At 33.2% G+C, this 17475-nt stretch overlaps 2 protein-coding genes across 5 annotated transcripts in view; one reads left to right on the plus strand and one right to left on the minus strand.

Moving 5' to 3' along the window:
* Positions 1–16439, plus strand: part of LOC113394905 (SPRY domain-containing SOCS box protein 3-like) — a 48339-nt gene extending 31900 nt beyond the window's left edge. For 2 of the 4 annotated variants that reach the window (XM_064216745.1, XM_064216744.1), the window contains exons 2-8: positions 7625–7992; positions 8110–8303; positions 9881–10109; positions 11667–11903; positions 12589–12662; positions 14516–14706; positions 16351–16439. In XM_064216745.1, coding sequence (XP_064072815.1) covers positions 7857–7992; positions 8110–8303; positions 9881–10109; positions 11667–11903; positions 12589–12662; positions 14516–14706; positions 16351–16354 — 1065 coding nt within the window. In that variant the 5' untranslated portion in view covers positions 7625–7856 and the 3' untranslated portion in view covers positions 16355–16439. Of the gene's footprint in view, positions 1–7571; positions 7993–8109; positions 8304–9880; positions 10110–11666; positions 11904–12588; positions 12663–14515; positions 14707–16350 lie in introns of those variants that run through there. The other 2 variants (XM_026632366.2, XM_026632367.2) reach the window with 2 other exon arrangements.
* On the minus strand, positions 2091–6719 carry LOC113394912 (uncharacterized). The gene is made up of 5 exons (XM_026632380.2): positions 6201–6719; positions 5239–5362; positions 4501–4768; positions 3739–3942; positions 2091–2716 (listed from the first exon to the last, which is right to left on the minus strand). Exons 1-5 carry the CDS (start codon positions 6274–6276, stop codon positions 2546–2548), a joined length of 843 nt encoding a protein of 280 aa, XP_026488165.2. The 5' UTR covers positions 6277–6719; the 3' UTR covers positions 2091–2545.
* Positions 16440–17475: the final 1036 nt, after the last annotated feature.

Consider the following 17475-nt stretch of genomic DNA (forward strand, 5'->3'; position numbering starts at 1 on the left):
ATAATGATGGGATGTCACCAAATTATTATACACTGTAAAACTCATTATGTTTTTAAATCACCAAGGGAAGCGAAATTAGGATATTTTGGCCTTAGATGTATTTAAAATTAAATTTAATTTTAAGTAAAAAAATACTTTGCTACACTAAACACTGGACGATATATTAATTCCATTGATTTTTTTGTCTTTATTTAATACTACAAAATAATGCTACATTAATTTATTAACAAAATATAAGTGCATTATAAAATTTATTAATGCCTTGAAATTGAAGTGATAATCTATTCCCAAAAGGAATGTAATTGTGTTTGACTCGAAAATTCTAAATATATACGTGTATATGAGTATAAAATAAAGGGTGTATTTCTAATGAGTTAATTTTTTATTAGTACACCTTGGACAAAAGATTAAAATAAACAAACAAATTGTAGAACAAAATAAAAGTTGCTCTTAAATACAGAGCAACTTCGTTTTTTTTAAATTATTATTCTATAACTTATGAATTGATTGTCATGGATATTTTATTATTTTTAGCAAATAAAGATAGCTCTGAAAGTTTTGATTTTCTTGTCTATGCCCAAACTATTTATTTATAAAAACTTAAATTGATATAATTATAAATTATCAATACAACAATTTAAGAAGTCCGTGAGTCCAATGTGTGGGTATTTTTTTGCAATTGAATTCGTACATGATGTAAACAATGAAGTTTGAAACTTGATTTTAAATGTTATTTTTTCTAAATAACAATTTCTGTATGAATATATTAAAAACTAGTTAATTCAATCTAATATACCTATATTTAAACAGTACTTTATAACTCTCCCATTTCACGATAAAACAATATTTTCTAATGATTTATTAATCGTTCTAACTTTTGTTTACATTATGTACGAATAATATTTGAATGATATTTAAATATGCACAGATTATAAAATAAAAAATGGAACGCGCGATACATTATAGTAAAGAAACGGAAGCGAATACAAATTTCCGGTAGTGTGAGAAGCGATGTCACTCTCATTATTAATCACTGTTGTTCGTATTAACAAATTGTTAATTACTACAAAACGGGAGTTACCACGGGAATTTGCATTGTTGCTTTCGTTGTTTGTCTTTCTAATATATTTTGACATTTAAAAACGACTGTAGTCCATTTCAAAAGTATAAGCGCCAAAAATACCACAACTTTCTATAATTGTTATTTGTGTGATTCCAAACTACGCGTTTTAACTACACATTAAAAAAAACAAAGTCTGTCTATCTGAACGTAATAAATTAACGCCTTGATGATGTCAGAAAAATTCACGACGATTTGGAACTACAGGTTTGTGCCGCGTAAGCCAATATATGTACCATGATATAAAAGTTTTATGTGTAGCATAATGTACCTACCGAACGTACACGACAATTACACCTTTCATCGAGTGTTCAATGTATATGATATGATTAAAATATAGACAAGCGTATGCCCGACATGCGTTGTAGCGTCTTAAAATTTGAAACGACATTTGCCGTACTCAAATTTATACAAATTACTAGCTGTCATGGCAACTTCTATGACAGTTGATAATTTAAAGAGTAAACGTATCCGTAAATTTTAATCGTTAAGTCCATTAACCTCGAACATCGTATTTTGTATATTTATTATTTACATTTAAATTTCAGACATACATATTAAGACGAAGCTGTTTCGTATTCTATTATCGCCACACAATAGATATTGTGATTAATTTAATTTTATATTATGTTCTTAACGTCTCGCACGACTACTAGTGAAATGGACTATTAGTAATGATCTTTTTACATTCATATTAAAATTCGTAATTCCATATCAGTTCACTTTATATAACAATATTACTAAATAACAAAATAAAAACAAATGAATTTAATCGTATTTGATAAAACTTTGGCCCTTCGCTGTTGTAAATTATTTTTAATAAACTAATTAGTGATTAGTTCGTTTAAATAATTGTGTATTTATTATATAATTAATTTTATTTATTTAATTGTGCGTATAGAATAAAATGAATGCTTTTAGTGTAATTTTTAAATTGGGTGTATCGCATAATGTGTTCTGATATTTAAAATTAGGCCGACATTTTTTTATTTTCATCTAACTATTAATCTAAGAGATAAATATGGCACACCAATTAAATTTTATTATGTTGGTCCGTACACAACACACATAAATATATAATAGTCTAGTTCGTTTGTCTAACAATTACTTAAGTTTAGCCTTAATTAACTCCAAGCCAAATAAAGTGGAATGTTAGAGATCGATAAAAAATATTTTAACGCACCGGAGTGAAATTATTTGCATTCCACTAGAACCATATCGGATGCAAATTAAAACGATCGTACAACAACATCTCGAATAGTTTTTCTTAAATTTTCAACATACTTCTTTACATTTGAGAACATTTCAATCACTTCACAAGCAACACGAGGGCTACTTCGCAGACGAACACACTCCGAAGGAGGTCGGTATCGCGCCCACCGCCGGCCACTATATGATGAGCTCCGGCGCGGGGCAGGGTGTGGGCTAGCTTAGCGCGGAGTAGGCCGGCGGCGGCGGCGAGGGCGCGCGAGCGGGCAGCAGCACCGCGATGTGGTAGGGGGGCGGGGCCTCCGCGCCGCGCGCCTCGCCCGCCGCCTCGCGTTCGGCGCGCGGCAGCACCGTCAGCGAGATGTCCTCGGGCTCCGACAGGGCCGTCTGGGTGAATTTAGAAAATGGTGAATGTTCTCAATTTGTTGTTTATATTTCATAAATAAATATTTAATTTTACGTGCAGTCAGTAATCTGGTTTCTTCTGAAGGACAAAATATTGATAACGGCTGCTTTGTTCTAAGTAGAATATCATGACACACGTGACTAAAATATACACTTACTCTCTTTGACTACGAAACCCCCATGTTGCATATCGAGACTATATACTATGGTATAAAAACGGAATATCCAAATGATAGACTTAAGAAAGAGTTTACATCGTAATAAATGAAATGTCATGCGGCCTAAGATATAAGGAAAGTAAATTAATGTAAGTGGGCCGAGTTGATCCCCCTGGGACTCAATTCAACTCAGACCAGAACCTCGGGAGATTACTCACCTACATCTGAACAAACCCAACCGTCTGAATTTAATGAATTAAGTACGAAATATAAGAATGAAAGCGGTTTCTTAAATGTCATCGTGTTGTAGTTTCTTGGTCAGTCTGTCACGTTGCACACAATCAAAGATCTTAGATAAGTCACAAAACATCTTTATCTAACTTAGGTAACTAGCTTATGCTTGTTTCTTGTATTTTGTTTTTTACGAAAGTTAATAATATCAGTACTAATATTATAAAACACAAGTAACTCTGTCTGTTGCTCTTTCGCGGCCAAAATATTGCCAAAATTTTATGAAATTTTTAATGAAGCAAGTTTGAACTCCAGAGAGGACATACACTTTTTTATACCTGACGACCAATCCCTAGAATGCGAGCGAAGCTGCGGGCGACAGCTAGTTAATTAAAACAATGCATTTATTTAGGACAAATACATGAACTAAGTCTTATATAAAATTATTGTGTCTTAGGTATACCCAATAGAATCAATTTATACTTTAATTAAGTAGGTTACTACGAGCACCTATGACTTGTCGTATTTATTTTTAAAGACTCCTTTAGCTCCTACTATACGTTTTATCAAAATATTCCATTTTCGGCTTGTGCGATTACGGAAGCGAGCCCCTACCTCCCGCGGCGCGGGCGCGCGCGTGGGCGTGCGCGGGTGGCGGCGCGCGGTGGACGACACGCGCTCGGGCGGCGGCGGCGGCGGCGGGCTGCGCGCGCGGCACAGCGACAGCGCGCAGCCCACGCCGCACACGCACGCCACGGCCGCGCACACCACGCCCGCCTCGCCGCTGCTCTCCGCGCTGCTGCCGTTGCCGCGCATCAGCTGCGAACGCGCCAGACACTGAGTCACGTCAGCCGAGCGTAGCGGACTATTCGATACTTTTAGGATTTCATAATTTGCCGACAAATAACAGTAGCATATATTATATTATCACCTCAAGAATGTAGTAAACAAACCGAGGTGTTTTGGGACATTTATTCGGAACGAAGATACAAACTTCTCTTTTATTTATAAAATTTGGATTTATTATTAATCTTCATACACACGGACTCTCCACTTAAGTATAAAGGAAAATATCCTCGATAGTACCAAAATAAGCAACCAGTTAACCAAGTGCTATCGCATGGAGCACATTTGAATTATTCTACCGTCGAACGTCAATCACTGTCAATAGTCTCTACGGATTCGTTTTAGTTGATTTAAACTGTACATAGGAAGGATGTACTACGAGTATATCATGTCTGTGCTTCATAATTGAGAACGCGGTAACAAATTAAGTTGAAAATCTTTGGCGAAGGTGACCAGTGACCACTTACCATCAGCTGTCCCATTTCCATAAAATATAAAAAACACATTATCTTGTCCCCTCTACGTTATTACCTGCCGATCGAAATAATATTTCGCTCCGGCGAGAAACAGGGTCGCCAAGGCAAAAGAAACCAGCATCCCGAACTTTAAATGAGGAGCCATCATAGGCGAGTGGTGGAGCCCCAGCGCTGCGGTCCGCAGCAACGTGTCCGGCGTCACGCTGCGGGCGGCTGCGAGACTTGCGATAGTCGGCTGAGGTGGTTCGGGTGGAATTTCCACATACAGGCTTGACTCTTCATTTTGACGCCTGCTCGAGTGTACAGCTGGCATCGGTGGAGGCCTTGTAACCGAAAATTTTGGTTTATAATTTAATTCTTTAAATAGTATAGAACCACGCCGCTTCCCACTGTCTTTAAAATCAGATCTTGTAAACTAAGCAACGGATTCTAATGCGGTTGTCATCAATAAATAAAGTGATTCAAGAGGAATGTTTATATGTATAATACATGCATAGTATAGTAGAAAAAAGCCGATAATTTAAACTTTCCCAACTGGAACCTACGTTGTAAGTTAACGGGTAGTTAATAAAACATAACTAAATGAAAACATGAAGGACATATTAATGTGAGCGGTCTGAAAATAATTATCGTAAACTAATTTATGATACGTTTAGATTTTAATAACAGTGACACAATATTATCGTATCTGATGAATGCAGCTTTGCGAATTGCTAATGACATAATGTATTGTTGTCAAGCAGACAATTTGTTCCTGTCTCATGTTAAACGCGCGGTAAAATTATAATAGAACCCATAGTGTCGCAGAGGTCTGGGGCGGCGCGGCGCGCAGTCGACGGGAGCGAAGCGGTGCACGGGCGCCGCCATGCCCTTGCGGCCCGCCGCCGCGCACACGCGCCCGCGCGACCTCCCCACGCCTACGTACATACATTACATCATTTTCAGTTTTTAAGTGATTCTACCACCATGTTAACTACGGAGATAAAAAAGTTTTTGAAAGAAAAAATAAAAAATAAACACCCTCTTTTACCCCGAATATTTTGTCTATGAATTATACATTGCCTAAATTTAGTTCTCTAGGATTTAAAATTAATCTATCTCTAGTACATAAAATTAAACTACCAACATAAGCTGTTTGTTTATACATACTTATGTTAAAGAATTTTTCAATATATAGTATAATTAATTAATAATTTATTTATTTTATATATATATTAATTATATAAATATTACAAACGGCAGGTATTGTTTTTCGAAAATTGAGGTCATGTTCATGGAACTATCTCAACTTACTTACTTGATGGTAGGGCTTTGTGCGAGCCCGTCTGGGTAGGTACCACCCACTCATCAGATATTCTACCGCCAAATAACAGTACTCTGTATTGTTGTGTTCCGGTTCGAAGGGTGAGTGAGCCAGTGTAATCACAGGCACAAGGGACATAACATCTTAGTTCCCAAGGTTGGTGGCGCATAGGTGATGTAAGGAATGGTTAATATTTCTTACAGCGCCTTTGTCTATGGGCGGTGGTGACCACTTACCATCAGGTGGCCCATATGCTCGTCCGCCAATCAATGGCATAAAAAAAAACTTCAAAAGCGACGAGCGAGCTTATATTACGACAAAGCTAAGCAATTTTGATTTTTTAATATTGAACAATCTTGTTTTTCTATAAAATATTTTATTGAATCGATATCAAAATACAAATGAATCGTGAAAAAAACATTTTGGATAGAAAACTTTATTGTTTATCTTACCAGCTGATAATGAGGACGGTACGCGGTGGCGGCCGCTATAAGCGCACTGGCTGCGTTTGTCGATCCAGAAATGCATCGGAATTTAGGAAAATAGCAACGCGCAATTTAACTCCTCTTTTGCGTAAAAATATAATATTATTATTTTAATTAAATCATTTCTACATCTTTTAATGCTTGACTAGATTAAAAATATATCTACAGCACTGTAAATACACATTTAAATTGATCTAAACTCTTAAATTAAGGATGGTAAGCTACTGTTAGCCCATTAGTCTTTGTTCAATTTTTTTTTAAATTATACCACATTCTAGTAACTTTTAACTTATTTAATATACATTTTAACACTATTAATATACAATGTTTAATAAACATTACAGATTCATTTTATTGCAATATAGAAATTTCACTAAAATATTAAGAGAATCTTCATTTCATCAATAGAGCGGAGAGCCACTTGACAGCCATTTCTGGGCGGGGTGCGCGCGAATTCGTGAAGCAAAACAAACAGAACTACCAACTTTGTACCTGGAAAATGATGCTTGGAAAATCAATATTTTGCAATCATATGGAAGTCTTCACAGATGTGAAATACCTTAATATACTATATTGTTATTATAATTAACATTTTGATAAACCCGGTATGTTTTTACGTTTCATTTGTGTCATAGAAGGCAAATTTGATCCTTTGAACAATAACATTTATATTTAAACAGAACAAATCTAAATTATAATGGAAGCATTTACATTAATGTTAATTTTCAACAAATTAGTTGAGTGTAATTAATATTTAACATTAACGAAGGAGCTGCAAAATATTTAAAACTTTTAGTTTGAATTTTGCGCTGTTCAGCATTGCCAGATTTATATTTTAAAGTATTATAATTTATTCAACTCAAATGTCTGGTAAACTAAAAATATGTCTTCCAATAGCTCAATGCTATCGGATGATTAGAAAAAATGATTTATCATTTTGTAAAATAAAATATTTTCGATTTTTAAACATCTAAAAGTACCACCAAACTTTTGAGGTATTTCATCTTTACGCTTAGGGATAAACTTTTATGCTGGCAACTCTAAAACAATGAATAAAGAGGGCATAGATATGTCCGGAATTTTCTCGATAATTAAAACGTTTAGAAATTGACTAAAATGTACAAGATTTTTTTTTGTTTAAAAAATTGATATTTGAATATGATAATAAAAAAAAATAATTAATTTCAGAATAAACTATTTCTGTACGAAATCATTTTAAGCGCTTTGCTTTATTTTACTTAATTGACATTTATTTTATTAAGATATCACAAAAAAGTTTTAAATCTTGGATAATATTTATGAACGAAAGCTAAGGTCATATAAATATCATTACAACTGCCAATTGCCATTCGCAGTTCTTTGTTGTTGGTTGTATATGAATGTTAAAATAGCAAAGTTGAAACTACTGTTATTTTATTCGATCTGCCCGACAATAAATTTATAAAGAGTTCTCCGTGGTGACTGGCAAAGTCTACATCAGATATATTCATGTTGCTGTGGGTTTTATTACGGGAAAACCGTAGTGCGTTGCATTTATTTAAATTGCAAAATTCATTTTCTCTCGAAGTGTTGTGGGAAAAGTTTATGATTTTAATATTATAGTTCATTATTCACGCGGTCACTATGTTGATCGCGCCAGCAAACTCGCGGTCTAGGGCTAACGAAAGAAGGGCAAAACCCTACTGCAAATGCTGGAACAAAAAAACACCGGTTCTTTGGAAGCAGTTAAGAGCCTGCAGTTGCGGGGAAGACAATGATGGTGAGTGTTTTCCTGCCTTGGATTGGAGTTATTTAATATAATCAATATATATATATATATTTTCAAAGATTTTAAGGTTGAAACTTAACTTATTAATATTTTCTTCGTATTTCTTAGTGACTGAATGGCGATGGTCGACTCCAGACAGTAGCTCTAGTTGGGTAGTAATTAGCGAAGACAGAAAGCAAGTCACCTTCCACCCTTTCTACAGTTCGGGCACAGCTGCTGCTAAAGGAGATACACCATTGCTGCACAACTACCACTACTACTGGGAAGTGAAAATACTTACGGACACATATGGCACAGATATTGTAAGTATTTATTACTTTTACTTTCTCTACTATATCAATCAATCAAAATCAAAATATTCTTTATTCAAAATAGACTTCTAAAAGCAATTTTGATTCATCACATTACAGTTCTGAACTGAATGTAAAGGCAAACCACTATTATAAATTAAAAAAAAATAATTATACCAATTTTTCTGAAAATATTGTGATTTTGAAATATAGATAAGGATTGTTGACACTGCTGGAATCCAATATTTGTGTTTCATGGATGAGTTCTGTGATTTTTTTTCCATTAAAATATCATTTATAAAATAGAATTAAAGTTTATAAATCAGAACTTTTTAACACAAACATTTTACAAAATAATTATTAAATTTTTAGGAGCTACATAGCAAATTTGTTTTATTTTAGAGAGAGAAAGATTTACTTGTATTTTCTGAGATATTATTTATAGTCTGGGTTTTACAACCTTAATGAAAGTCAATTCAAAGATTAACCTGGCTTAAACCTTAACTTAGGCAGATGGGATTGTTTCCCCCATTGAAAAAAAAAATTAATTGCATCAATATATTTAAATGATTACGATATTATGTGAAAATTATTAAAATCCATGCAAAAATAAGATCTGTATATAATTATTTAAAATATTATACAAAGATATATCCAGCCATTACAAGCTTTAATATACGTAATGTCGCTTTAACAATATAGAATAATTTAAATAAAAATGATCATATATAAAAATTTGAATACAGATTGAGCCCAAGCATTTTTTTACAAATTTGTAATTTATATTTAATTTATAAGTTCATTGGTTTGTTAAACTTTCATGTCTCCTCTACTAGGCTAATGTCCTTTACATTGGGTACCTAACACTGACCCCCTTTCCTTCTCACATGTAAGTGAAGCTGCCAGTAGGAATTTAATTCACGAATACAGTAGAAATATGAGTTAATAGAATTATTTATCAAACTATTTGATAAATGAAAGCTTTTTTTAAGATACTGATAACAATGTATTATTAAATTAAGTTCAATGACAACTATATCCGAATCTTTTATCTATGTGTTGTCTTTATGCTTTCACATTGTCTCGTTATCATAGGACAATACCCCAATTAATTAAATTATCGCTGATAAGACGTCGCATATGACTTTCTGACTCTTGTTCTTGTTTTTTTTTTTTATGGGTAGGCGGACCGTCATATGGGCTATAAACTAAACTGTTTGTATTAAAACGGATATCGTGAGATTCGCAATGACCGCATTTGTATAAAAAACGGAGTGTTGTTAATGATTACATTAACAAAAAAATTAACTCTCTCAAATCTAAAATATTTGGTACTAATTTCATTAATATGTTAAGTTTATTTTATTGTTTTTAAGTTAGCGAACTGCCTCTGAATAGTTAGTCAAATGTTCCTGATGGTATCAACCATCCCTTGCATCGCCTATGCGCCATCAAGTGGCACCAAAATATTATGTTCTGTGTCTATACTTCCACTGACTCAGATGTCAAACCGGAACACATAATTGCTGTTTGGCCGAATATATAATCGTCATTTCGATAAGTATATAAATATTAAACATAATTCACAGATGGTAGGACTGGGCACTAATAAAGTGGACACGGCGGAATCTCAATTCAAGTTTACATCTCTCCTCGGTCGAGATGAAGAGTCATACGGGTTATCCTACACGGGCGCCGTGCGACACAATGCAATGGTCGCCCAGGAGTCCGCCGGTTTCTGCCGCGGGAGCATCGTGGGTGTGCGAGTGGACTTGTGGCGAGGCACTCTCGAGTTCTACCTGAACAGGAAGCCGCTAGGTATGTCCTAATCAATATACTTATAGACTATTCAAACATTTCCAAGCACAAGAGCAGGAAAGACATAACCAACTTTGACATTGATTTGACGCGATATAATCTGTGTTATTCACTATGGATGCGTGAAAAATGGCTTTATTAATGTTGCCGAAGATTTTACCCGAAAATCATAAGTAATGTTTAAATTTAAGATATGTTTATCTTTGCTCCTTATTCAGTCGAAAGACATACAAAGATTATAAAGTCGAAGAGTTAATTTGTGTGAACAGACGAATTTTTGGACGAATAATTAATGTGGATTTAAATAGTTGATTAATAGAAATTGATGACTTCGTATATACAGTGCCATAGCGAAATTACACATCCATAACATCCCTGGTTTATAATGCGATAGTTCTCGTGTGATCACACATCGTGCACTAGTTTAGCGAGACAACAAATATATTTCAAATTACTTTCGATACTTTTATCATACTGTTTAAACAAGTTGTAATTAAAATTAGCCTGATCCTTAGCCTCGGACATTGTTATTACAGTTTATCAACTATTGTAATAAATAGTACAGATTTAATTTTAATTGTGTTCAATATTATCTTCGCGAGACACTATTTCTCACACCGATAATTTAACTTCATATTATAAATTCGAAAATGTTGTCATGGGTACAGAAAAGGTACCTAACACCTGCCACAGAACACAAAATATCCCCTCTCCCCTATAACTCGGACCAAGCCATGGTTCGGGAACTAGTAGACATAATGTCGCCTACATGATGTGTCTACTACTGAATATAGTGTCAATATTTAAAAAAATATAAATGACTCTCCACTTGGCAAAAAAGAGGGTAAGGTCAAAGGATTTCCAAAAAATTGATAACCTTTAATCAAATTTGGACGATTCTGTATCGACTTTTCGTAGTATAAAACCAAAGGTTTAGTAGTTAAAAAAAACATTATTCATAAATATACATACATCATAGTATGTAGGATAATAAGAAATATAGTTATGATAAATGTATATATCAGATGTACAAACTCACTGCAACTTACTGGTCATTATATAATGTAAGATTATTATATCTACGACCACAACTGGTTCATAGGTTAAGCTATATAGTATAGATAAAAGTAAAATCATCACTAATTGCTTAGGGAACAACAATTATGAGTATATATCAATACCTATTACAGATACATAAAACCTATCTCGTGTTCTTTGAAACGTTAAAGTGAGATTGATGAGAATGAGACCACATTGTAAGGAGAAGAACTGGCAAGAATCTCGCTAGTCATTTCCGCTATTTCAATTTAAAAGTTATGAATTAAGATAGTGAAAATAATACTTATAAATTAAGTTATGCCAATCGAATACAATTCATCCAGTATTAATGTGTATATACCTAACGTGCACGTTATCACGCCGCATAAAGAAAGATAAATTGAGCTCAATAAAGACGTCTCTGTCCGGATTTGTAATTTTTCTATCAACTGAGCTATGTCGTGTTTCAATACAGTCGTCTATCAGTGATGACCTGACTAAGACGGGGCGACGTTGCAGGCATATCGTTCTACAACCTGCGCCGCCACCAGGCGCTGTACCCCATGGTGTGCTCGACGGCGGCGCAGTCGTCCATGCGGCTCATCTACGCGGCGTCGTGGCGCGCGTCGCTGCTGGTGGACGCGGCCAAGGTGCTGGCCTCCTCGCCGCCGGCCGACGGCGACCGCCGCCTGCGCCTGCCGCCCGGCCTGTGGTACACCTTCCGCTCGCAGTTCTGGCTCACGCTGCCTTCCGAAGGTGAGTCCTCTACTCGAGCCTCTGCATAGGTGTGAATGAGTAGCGACTCGTCGATTCATAGGTATCATGTTAGTAAATGAAACTAAATGCATCTATATGAAATTTATGGAAAATTTACGCTTAACCTTAAGATTTATCTTGTAAGATAAGCCTATAAAATGTCCCAGTTGATAAATTCATATTGTATATTATTGTACGTGGAGATTCGAATTTGACGACTGCTTGGATTAATTTTTTAATTATATTTAGAAACAGATAAATATATAGGTTACTTCCTAATCTCATTAGACGAAAAAATAATTCTACGAGACTGAGTAAGCAACGAACAATGATAAAAAGTCATTGACTCCCCCCATTAACATTTGTTTGCTACACAGATAACATAGATTAAATATTTTTAATTTACTTTTTTTTATAGTAGATCATAATGCATAACACGATGCGTGTTTGTCACATTTGAATTGAAGATAAGGGAAAGAAAGTAAGGGTTTTAGGTATCAATTAAAACATATTTTTTTTGAAGTTCTTACTTATATTTAATTTTTGATGCTGTCTTGTTGTGGTAACACCCCCTCACGGTAATACTGGTTATATAATTTAGGGTGAAAGTGACGATTTACCAACAGTAATTACCGTTATTTTGCTTATTTTTTTTTTTAATTTTGTGTACTTATGTAAATTCTAGGAGGACAGTCGGACGACGAAAGTGAAAAGGACGAATCAGCTGGCACTGAAGCTGTGAAAATGACGAAAAGTATGGTGAGTAAACGAATAATAAAGAAATATACTGTTAGGAGTATCGTTAAAAATAAGAAAGTAAAAACCCTTAAATATTTTAAATAATTATTTCATATTTTCATTGTAAAATGACAGAAAATAACATTTATTTTATTATATTTTATCTGGCAACTCAAAAACATATAACTCCTATAGACATTATTTTAGTATGACATTGTTTTATATGAATACATTCACAGTTATAGTGGTGACATGAACTTAACAAAGTGCGCTTAATAATATACTGACTCAATTTTAAGATATGTAAAAAGAAATTTGAATTTATAATTGTTTTTAAATTTTCTTTCTCCAACGACTGGGACTACACACATTGTCATCTTAGTTGTGAGCTTGTCCTCTCACAAGGAAAGTTAGAAGCGAAAATAGTTTCAATGTTAAGATTCACTGCGTCAAGACAGCAACTTACTATAAATTTATTCATATTTTGTCTAGCACACTTCTTTGAGGACACGTTACGAGTATTAACATTGGCAAATTCATAATATAGTATTTTTTCCAAGTTAAAGCCTTTTTGCACAAAGTTTTGCAAAAAAAAAAAAAACAAATACAACTGTCTAGTCTTTTTCAATAGAATAATTACTAAAGATACATTATACTGATTAATAAAGAAATAAACATTATTTACGTATTTCATGTGAGTTCCTTATAGCTCCGCTATCTTTATTTATAATACAAGACTATTTCACTTAACTACTTATATGCACTTTAGATTTACTCTCAAAGTACCGATGAGAACTTCGTTGACATTCACAACGCCATGACGAATATCATAGATTATTAAAGATCTCGACCAATGATATCGCTTTACTTTTTTCGTCGTTGATCTCTACGTTCAGTGTGATGTGATTTTCTGGATATTTTATATTATTTTTATTCAAATGGGTATCAATTTTTTCGGTTCTGGGGTTTAATTCGGAAATTGTAGACAAAAGAAAAATGTGTCCTTATGATGGCAAAATGCTAAGGTCACATTGGTCTGTAAAAATCTAATGTGCTATATTATGAATGTTATATAAGATCTTTCCAGAGTTAATGTATATGTATTTCTGTATTCCATCATACCTTATCTTTTAAATTTCAGACCAGAATTTCAGCTAGGGATTATCGGGAAGTCGGTGGGTTAAATTTTGTAATAGTCATAGTTATTCATTGTCTTTTGTTCTTCGTTGAATTCTATGTAAAGGTCTTGTGTCTCCATGAATATAGTCACGAGATGAATTTTGATGTGTCGTGGAATTTTATTCTTGGTATATTGTTTCTAAACGTTTTAATGTTTGATATTAGCAGATCTTTTTTGTTAATGTACTTTAAATAATGTTGATCTGTCTTATAACATTTTATACAGCGTCTGACTGATCACGAAATATAACGATTGACAGCATTTTGCAAAAATGGTAAACATGTGCCCAGCTTTAAAAAAATGGATACAATCTGGGTTGTATGGTGTTTGTGCGCTGTAAAAGAAAGCTTTTATATACTATATGCTAGTTTTGCCGAGTGTCCGAGAAACATCAATAATAATTGTGAAAACATTGCGGACTTTAACTGTTTTTCTCTTAGTTTTATGCATTATAAGCATTCCTCATTCTTTTAGATTTATTTTGTATTCAATCCATTTTTTGTAGTGTTTTTTTTTCCAATGCCTTCCATTTTTTTTTCTGACATTACCATCTCTGTTATTTCTGTTAATTGATACTCATTACTACGTATCTGATCGTAGCGATTGTTTTCGGCCTTTCTGTATATTCATGATTTTCTAAAATCAGATAGATATTTCTTTATTGTCACTGTTTCTGGTCTTTCTGTTGGTTCAGGTTCTCTCGACGGATGAGTCACAGTTCCTTCGATTCTCTCCTCAAATTTCACCAGAAAGGTCCTTGTCAAAATTAAAACTATCTGGAGAGGATGACTTTGAAGACGAATTAGAGAAAGATGAGCAGCTGCTTGAACTGAACGACAATCTACGTGACAGCTCTTGCAAGCTGCAACGCGAAAAACTAAACTGGTACAACCATCTTAGTTCTCTGTTATTCAAATGTCAGATCACTGAGGTCCACGTCGGTATTAAATATTTAATTATCACCATCTCATGTCTATCACGCTTTAATTGAACTCATTAGACACATAAGATAACATCTTAGACATAAAATAACATACTACATCAATGTTATACGATTCGATTCTCACTTCATAATTTCTCCAATAGTTATACAAATCGGTCGTTAAATTTTCATAAGTAGGTATGTCGTCAGAGATATAATTTTTCTAGCCTGCCTGTCGATTACTTAAAATCGTCATAACTGTTTTACCGGCAGCTCATCGGTAAAGCAGGGCAAGTCGCAATTTAAAGCTTTTTTTAGCCGTGTTAATTTGAGTAATTCAATATCAATGATTTCCTAAACGGGTCTTTATATTTTTAAGCGTGTTAAAAAGAAATTAGCTTTACATGACTTTATTTATAATCTGTATTCAAATCTTCATTTGGTATGAGTTCTTCTTTAAACTAAACTAATGTCTAAAACAATTTTGACAGTTCCGTTTAAATTAAGTTCTTACAAAAGATTAACTTACATGGAACAAAATATTTACTCAAGCAGTGATTACACATAAACCCACGTAATTGAGTATACCATCAATTTATCTTTACCGTAATAGTATTTTAAGTTATAATATTCTTACTGACAAATTAAGGGGACTTATTTTTTTTTATTTTTAACGGCTCTACTAGTCATTACTTTACGTTAGGATTTAAAATCTGAAATGTGATTTTTGAATACTAAACATATGCTGGTATACAAAATAATTAATTATATAACTAAAACTATGAAAATTTTAATGAATCGCAACAAAATTGTTTAATTTAAAAAAAGAAACATTCCCTTTATTAAAAAATATCTGTGATACATTTGCTTTGTTTTATTTTTTTATCGTTTCTATAATTATATATTTAAAATATAATTCTTATAATATATTTTTTTAAATATTTACTGCATTTACTGTCAGGCGACTAAATAATATTAACAGACCAATGTTAGGGATTAAAACATTTGTAAACAATTTACTCATTCACAAATATGTTTAAGTAATTAATTGTTTTTGTCTTTGAAAAACCTATATGATTGTAAAATCATATAGATTTTTCAAAAGCAAAAACATGTTTAATTGTCATTATTAATATTAGCAAGTTATGATATAGATATTTATGTTTAAAGATTGAATAGTGACTATCATTTAACCCCCCCCTCCCCCTCTCGCTCTCTCTCGTTGTGCTATTCCTTCTCCCGAGCATTAGTTTAACTTAACCTATTATTAAAGTATGGGTTCAAACAAGTGATTGTTAATGTTTCAATTAATTCATCTAATAGACATTTCATACATCTATATTTGTTTGGTACTGATAACAAAATAATCAATAACATACATATTTTGTTTTTAATCAAAATCAAAATATTTTTTTTAATATTATATTTTTTTATTACTTTATTTTGATATTATCATGGATAGCTGTATCACAGTTAAACATACTTTATTGTTCAAACAATTAAATTGTGGGAATTCGAATATTTTCATTGTATGCGTTTAATCGTCTTGCCTTACCGGGGTTGCCTTTAAAATCAAAACAATAGACATTCCAAAATATTTATTTCAGCTAAACGAGGTCGTTCCGGATCAGTTCGTGAACGGTTACTACGTGGACAGCGTCGAACCCGACTATCGGATCGTCGTGTGGGAGTAAAGCTATTATCAATATCTTATGGGTTTTGAATTTGTTTACGTGTTTAGTAATATTACATAGTAGTGTTGTAGTAGAATTAGCATGAACGTAGCTAGAGAGTACCGCGTTGGGTCGTCAGCTACAGCTGACAAATATATTTGTTACGACTTTCTCATTATTGTTCCGTAGTGTGTATTTGTCTCAAATGAATATTGTGGATTAGACTAGAAGAAAGAGTAGATTTAAAATGATTGATATATATTTTTTCAAATTGTAAATCATAAGTTTTTAATTTATGTATGTAGGCGTTAGGCTGTTTGCTGTAATACCTTGTGCCACTCAGAAAAAAACTGGCTACGCCCACGACAGTGAGCGCTTGCTATGAACGTGTAATATTGATATAGAGTTTTGTAAATGCAGCAAACGTTTAATAAGCGACTCCTGAGCGACGATGGTTCCAATCCTAGTCGCAACTATTAATATAATTTTATGGTAGATTTTGATCCTTAAATTGGCTAGTGTTTTGAAAATGTTATTATTAGATTAAGATATTCTTCAATATTAAAAAAAAAAAAAACATTATTGAAATTATATTCATATTTCAGTAGAATATTTTGACTAACTTTCTACACAAAAACTAAAAATTACAAACTCAGCCTTAAAAATCAGCACTTAGTTTTGTGCTTGCTAGTTGTGTAATTTAAAGTTTTTGTGTAAAATATTTCAATCTGCTTAAGGTGTTATTGAAAATCCAAGTACATAATCTCTAAACTATATTTGACAGGACTTAAGGACTTATCGTCCTTTTTTAACCTCATGCGAGAGAAAAAGATAGCAATCTATTTTAGTTTTGTCAAAATAGTTTAAATATTGTGTTTGATGTTTTTATCTTCATAAAATATAACTTTCACACAAGTTCTTCAAGTAGTTGTGTTTAAATAATTAGTCTGTAAACTTAGATTAAATAATCAAATGTTTCGTATAAATCAAATATATTTTTTCTATAATGACGGATTGTGACAGGGATAAATGTTAGTAAAAAAAGTGGTGTGTTGTGCG

Source organism: Vanessa tameamea, chromosome 13, assembly GCF_037043105.1.
Source record: "Vanessa tameamea isolate UH-Manoa-2023 chromosome 13, ilVanTame1 primary haplotype, whole genome shotgun sequence".
Lineage (NCBI taxonomy): Eukaryota > Metazoa > Arthropoda > Insecta > Lepidoptera > Nymphalidae > Vanessa > Vanessa tameamea.

Coding starts and splice junctions, on each gene's coding strand:
- LOC113394912 (XM_026632380.2), bottom strand. CDS start 6,276: ATGCATTTCTGGATCGACAAACGCAGCCAGTGCGCTTATAGCGGCCGC. Junction 5,363..6,200: donor ACCGTCCTCATTATCAGCTG/GTAAGATAAACA, acceptor GTATGTACGTAG/GCGTGGGGAGGTCGCGCGGG. Junction 4,769..5,238: donor AGACCTCTGCGACACTATGG/GTTCTATTATAA, acceptor TTCGGTTACAAG/GCCTCCACCGATGCCAGCTG.